We start from the raw sequence: 6,000 nt of genomic DNA, 5'->3' as shown, positions 1-6,000 counted from the left end.
AGCATTTGGCTATGAAAAATGCCAACAGTGCTGACACTTCCGCAGAGCACCGATATCGGGTAAACCCCCTGGGGGACCCTACCTTCCATGGTAAGTGCAATGGCATTTTAAAAGAAAAGAGGCGGCTCAGTCATGCTGAAATACATCTGAGTAGAATGGAAAAAAACTCAAGTGATCGTGTGGGATGGCTACCGCAATATCTTATTCCACAAACGTGGCGCACACGGGGAGGTGAGAGTGTTACGGAATGACGGCCGTGGAACGACGCTCTGTGTGTGTGTGTGTGTGTGTGTGTGTGTGTGTGTAGAGGACGTGCGCGCTAGACGGATTGCGTGGGTGAGCCAGGCGGGAGGGGAAGCACGCGGAAGCGTCAATATAGCGGCCCTCACCGCGGAGTCCAGCAGCCAGTCGCAGCCATGCAGGTCGCCGCGCTGCTCATCTGTCTGCTGCTGACCGCGCTGACGTCACAGGTTCAGGCGCAGCCCGAGCGCTGGGTAAGCTCCGTCACGTATTTGTGTTGAGAAAGCTGTACCAGCAAGGTGGTTCCGTAACTGTACTACTTAACCACGATATCATTGCACTCGGCCGCTATCGAAAACACGCAGTGACGTGACAGTAAACAATCACATGGGTAACTAAGGAAAACGCATCGCATTGTCAATGTCTTCTGGTTAGTTGTGCGTATACTATCAACGCCGATTACGCTCTTACACAATGAGCGGACCTAAACGCGCTCACTCAAAGGTGAAACAATATTTTGGTCGAAACTTCCTGGCAGCTTAAAACTGTGTTCCGGACCGACACTGGTGCTCGAAGCGTTTGACTTTCGGGGGCCAGCGCTCTACCAACTGACCTACCCAAGGAATGTAGGAAACGAGGTACTGGCGGAAGTACAACCAAAAAGAGAGGGGTCGTGAGTCGTGTTTGTGTAGATCAGTTGATAGAGGCCTTTTCTGCGAAAGGCAAAGGTCTGGAGTTCTAGTCTCGATCCAGCACACAGCTTTAATCTGCCACGAAGTTTCATATCAGAGCGCGCTTCACTGGAAAGTGGAAGTTTCATTCTGGAATTTTTCAGTCGACTAATACGAGCCGCGCGGAGTAGCCCTACGGTCTGAGGCGCCTTGCCACATTTCGGCGTTCTCCCCGTCAGAGGCTCGAGCCCTCCCTCGGGCATGGGTGTCTATGTGTTGTCCTTAGCGTAAGTTAGATTAAGTAATGTGTAAGCCTAGGGACTGATGACCTCTGCAGTTTGGTCCCATAGGAACTTACTACAAATTAATAAAACATACAGACGTCAGTCAGATGCAGAAGCAGTACTGAGCAACTGTCCTGCGAGCCTTACTATTGATTGTTTAACTGCATCTACAACAGTAATCGGCAAAGCACCTTACGTTGTGTGGCAGAGGGTACTTGTAGTACCATCATCTGCTACCCCATTTCTTGTTCTAATCACCAAAGCCGGAGGGAGAATGAGTTTCGGTAAACCTCCGAATGCCATCTAATTTCTCTAAAATTCTCGTCGTCATCATTTCGTGAGAAGTATGTGAGAGAAATAAGAAATCGCCAGACTCTTCTTGAAACTTACTCTCTCCACAACGTCTCTCTTGTAGCGTCTGGGGTTTATTAAACATCTGCATAACGCTCTCTCACCGAGTAAACCATCGCGTGACGAAACGCGTCGCTCACCATCGGGATGGCTGTTACCGCTGAAACAACCGGTTTTCGGTTGTATAGGTAATAATTCACGCTATTCTGACTGTTAAAACCGCTCAAAATAACCGACTTCTGAAATAATCAATTTTTTTTCTTATTATTTTCCGTAATAAACAGGGAAATCGAAGATAGATTGAGAAATTCTCTCTTAATTTCAAGATACAAAGACTCAGAATGATACATTACATAGACAATTTAAAAGAAAACATAGCTCGTCCACCGTTCACTGCTCTTCTGGAAAGGTGAAAACTGGTTAAACACAACAAAAAATCACCAGTATTCTCCTAGTGATTTTAATTTTTTCAAACTCGGGTCAAAAATCATCTTGTAATCGGAGATCATACCAGTATTTGGGCATTACGAATACTCAGTGCTAAAGGGTAAAAAATGATACCTGTGTTTTTCATGTTAATTTGTCCGTTTGCAAGGGCAACAAGCAAATAAGGCATATTATGTACACAGACGCAGAAGATCAGCTACTTTCTATTTTTATTGCACACTACGAATGAATTGTTTTTAAGTTTTTAATTTACTATTGTTGCCATAACTTCCTTCCTCTTTTATCATTTCATAGAAATGGCAGACAAATCTTTCGTCTTTTAAAGCAAATGAAGCGTTGTACTTCATTGCTACGTAACTTGGTAAAAATATTCCCACACTAGTGTTGGTGCCATTGTGCAATACGACGGATGACCGTCGACGACAGTGAGAAGCTACCGAATAGATCAGATGGTGGGAAGTCTTGCACACTGCATGTACGCGCGTAAGTCCAGCCAGCACACACGACAACACGGACATTATTGTCTCAGCAATGCTGTACCAATTCCTATGCCCTGTGTTTTTTGCTCGTTTCTGTCGGCATTATTACTAAAATAGCAATGGTTACTGTCCTCATTTTCTACAATAACGCAATATTTCAAACCAATATGAATTTCACGAATAAAACTTACTCCTCTTTTAGGAAAGGTTTATTTAAAAACAAAAAAAATTAGCACTGCTGATATGGCTGATTGATATCGCGGTTTTTTACTCAGTTATTAGTAAAAAATTAAAAGAAACACGTTATAGCCGAGAGAAACACGTTATAGCCGAGACGTAACAAATACCGGTTATTCACAACTAAAATACCGGTATGTGTTTTAACAGGTCGGTTTCCCTCATGCCTGGCTCACCGTTAGATCTTCTCCAACTATCATATTAATGCTAATTGGTCATCCACTTTAGGTCGCTCCAAATGGTTACTCCTACGTATTTTACGGTAGATACTGTTTCCATTGATTTGTCGCCAATATTTTAATTTTACAGTACTGGATTTCTTTTACTATGTGCGCGCAGTATGTTACATTCACGTTCAGCCCCTGCCCCACTCATTAATCCTCTGCATCTCGTCTCATATTTTTACCTTCTTACACACAACCGCATTATCGGAAACAGCCCCATGAAGCTTCAGACGTTGTCGATTAGTTCACTAATGTACCGGGTGATCAAAAAGTCAGTATAAATTTGAAAACTGAATAAATCATGGAATAATGTAGATCGAGAGGTACAAATTGACACACATGCTTGGGATGACATGCGGTTTTATTAGAACCAAAAAAATACAAGCGTTCAAAAAAAGTCCGACAGATGGCGCTTCATCTGATCAGAATAGTAATCATTAGCATAACAAAGTAAGACAAAGCAAAGATGATGATCTTTACAGGAAATGCTCAATATGTCCACCATCATTCCTCAACAATAGCTGTAGTCGAGGAATAATGTTGTGAACAGCATTGTAAAGCATGTTCGGAGTTATGGTGAGGCATTGGCGTCGGATGTCGGTCGATCACGATACACTTGCGACTTCAGGTAACCCCAAAGCCAATAATCGCACGGACTGAGGTCTGGGGACCTGGAAGGTCAAGCATGACGAAAGTGGCGGCTGAGCACACAATCATCACCTAACGACGCGCAAGAGATCTTTCACGCGTCTAGCAATATGGGGTGTTTTTTTTTTTTTTGTTCTAATAAAACCCCATGTCATTCCAAGCATGTGTGTCAATTTTTACCTCTCTATCTACATCACCCGGTAAATACGGCGGCGTTATAACACTCCTTTCGGATACTCCAGAAATTACTTTCAGAATTCAAAATTTTTTGTAACATTTTTGAGAAACAGCGATCTTGTAAGCCATATAAAATCAGAGAAAAAAACAGGCTGGATCGCGTTGGTTATTTTATTAAAATGGCCGGTTTCGGCCTAGTCTTAGGCCATCTTCAGACAGCACCATCAGCTGCGTACAACACTCAGTTGTACTCAGTCGCTTAAATTGATGAGCAGCAATGGTTGAGTGCGCATTCCTTTTATTTGGCGAAGAGGTACGACACCAGTCCGTGCTCGCTCTTTTCTTTTCAGGTTGGTGATAGTGTGCCCAGGTTTCATGTAACAATTCAGTCCAGAAGCCCATTATTTTGGACCTGGAAACGACACAAAAGTTGCTCACAGGGACCTATGCAACGATCTTTCAGTTCAGCGGTCAACTGACGTGGCGCCACCGTTGCGCACGTTGTGTTGAATCCAGCACCTCGTAGACAAAATTATGTTCTAACCAGCACTAATATACAAAACAGCGACTAATTAGTTTAAATTAGTTTACGGTTTTCCTTCACAACAGCGGTAATGTTTTCGTTCGTTACTGTGCTAATTTCTCCTCTTTTACACTTTCTACACCGCTCGTACACTTGGTGCAGGGACAAACATGAATCATCGTACTGTACTTCCATCCTGCGATGTATTTCCACATGTTTAACAGCTTCACTATTCAAGGACGTATCTCAGGTTGCTGTTGCAAGCGGTGCAAGTCAATACGGTGTTGGCGACCTTTGTACTGACACAGTTTTCTATGATACAGTAACTGGCTGCTAACTGCTTGTCATTTGTCGAAATGCAAGGATAACTTCTACCCGCTTCCAAACCAATGGTACAACTTTTAGGAATTTTATTGCACTTTTAAGGATTTCATTTGGATCGCCCTCGCAAATTTGTTGATTGTTCTGATCTCAGAGGTCAGCCTATGATGTTTTGGTTGGCGTAGACCTACAGCCACACTCACACGAAGCTATTTCTAACGACTGCACTCGATGATGATCCTATCTAAATTTTCCACGACGGAAACGAAGGGTAAACAGTATCACTAGAAAATTCCGTTATATCCTCCAGTTTCGTACCGCGATCGTAACGGTATGTTCGTGCCTATTTACAGACTGTGTTGTCCCTCATGTTGGTAAGAAATACGCAAGTTTTTGTTCTGTTTTGCACAAATTTGCACTCGTAGGTGGTGGTGTAGGTCTGTGTACGGATCAGCCGTATTTCTTTGTATTTCCCATGGGTATCGACAACTTAATGCCCTTTTCCGCCGACAACATAAGGTGTTCATGCGACGTTGCGATTGCGCGAGATTCTCCCTGTCTGCAGGCCACTTAATTTTATCACAGGGTTGTGACTGTGACTTCTTTGATGTTGTCTGTACAGTTAAACACGGTAGCCGGACATATTCTACCTAGAACCGTAACGGAAGTATAAGATGTGTCGTGGTAGTCAAATGTCCCGTATTCTGTCCCCCGTTTTTCATAAGATATTTTTCTGCGAGTTTAATTGGCCCTCACCTCTTGAGATGCTGTATATATTTACGGGCATTTCAGGCATTTCACTATCGTATTCCAACCCCCCGTAAGAATATTCCTTGAGATAAATAAATAGTTAAACGTATATACAAATCTGGGTTAGGATTAGAATTACAAGACGCTCTGACGCATCTTTATCATGATGCAGCAGCACTCCGCCTCCCCGCCCCCCCTCCCCACCACCCCGGATGCTTTGCTATCGCCACCGTTCAGCAATGGTGGATTCTTCTGAAGAGAATAGCCTGTTACATAAATGTCAAAAATCAGTTGTACTGACATTTGAGAAAAGACAACTGGTAAAATGTCTAGCACATTCCTTAACTTGTAGCTAAAAAGTCTATGATCGCGCCTTGCTAGACACAGTGAACTGATGAAAAAAACACAATAAATAACGTCATATTGGTTGTAAACTTACCGTGGTGCTTGTGTGGATGTCTAACGAAAGAAATGATTAAGTACAAAATATAAAGTAGTTTTTGAGACAGTTAGGCGCCCTGAAACGCGTTGACTTGAAATTTGTTACTCAACGATAAATTCGAAATCTCTTGTGTTAAAACGCGATAATTTTCATACAGGTAAACGTCACAAGACACCGTGCCACACAATATGGCACTAAGGAGACTG

General features: G+C 43.0%; 1 protein-coding gene across 4 annotated transcripts in view; it reads left to right on the top strand.

Annotated features, from left to right (window-relative positions):
* The first annotated feature begins 388 nt into the window (after nucleotides 1-388).
* The window catches only part of LOC126235928 (uncharacterized), a 306,471-nt gene continuing 300,859 nt past the window's right edge, over nucleotides 389-6,000 (top strand). For 2 of the 4 annotated variants that reach the window (XM_049944889.1, XM_049944890.1), the window contains exon 1: nucleotides 395-494. In XM_049944889.1, the coding sequence (XP_049800846.1) occupies nucleotides 417-494 (78 nt within the window). In that variant the 5' untranslated portion in view covers nucleotides 395-416. Of the gene's footprint in view, nucleotides 495-6,000 lie in introns of all 4 variants that reach the window. The other 2 variants (XR_007544840.1, XR_007544841.1) reach the window with 2 other exon arrangements.

Source organism: Schistocerca nitens, chromosome 2, assembly GCF_023898315.1.
Source record: "Schistocerca nitens isolate TAMUIC-IGC-003100 chromosome 2, iqSchNite1.1, whole genome shotgun sequence".
In the NCBI taxonomy this organism is placed as follows: domain Eukaryota; kingdom Metazoa; phylum Arthropoda; class Insecta; order Orthoptera; family Acrididae; genus Schistocerca; species Schistocerca nitens.
Note: the sequence above shows the minus strand (reverse complement) of the source record. Positions and strands in the feature narration are given on the sequence as shown.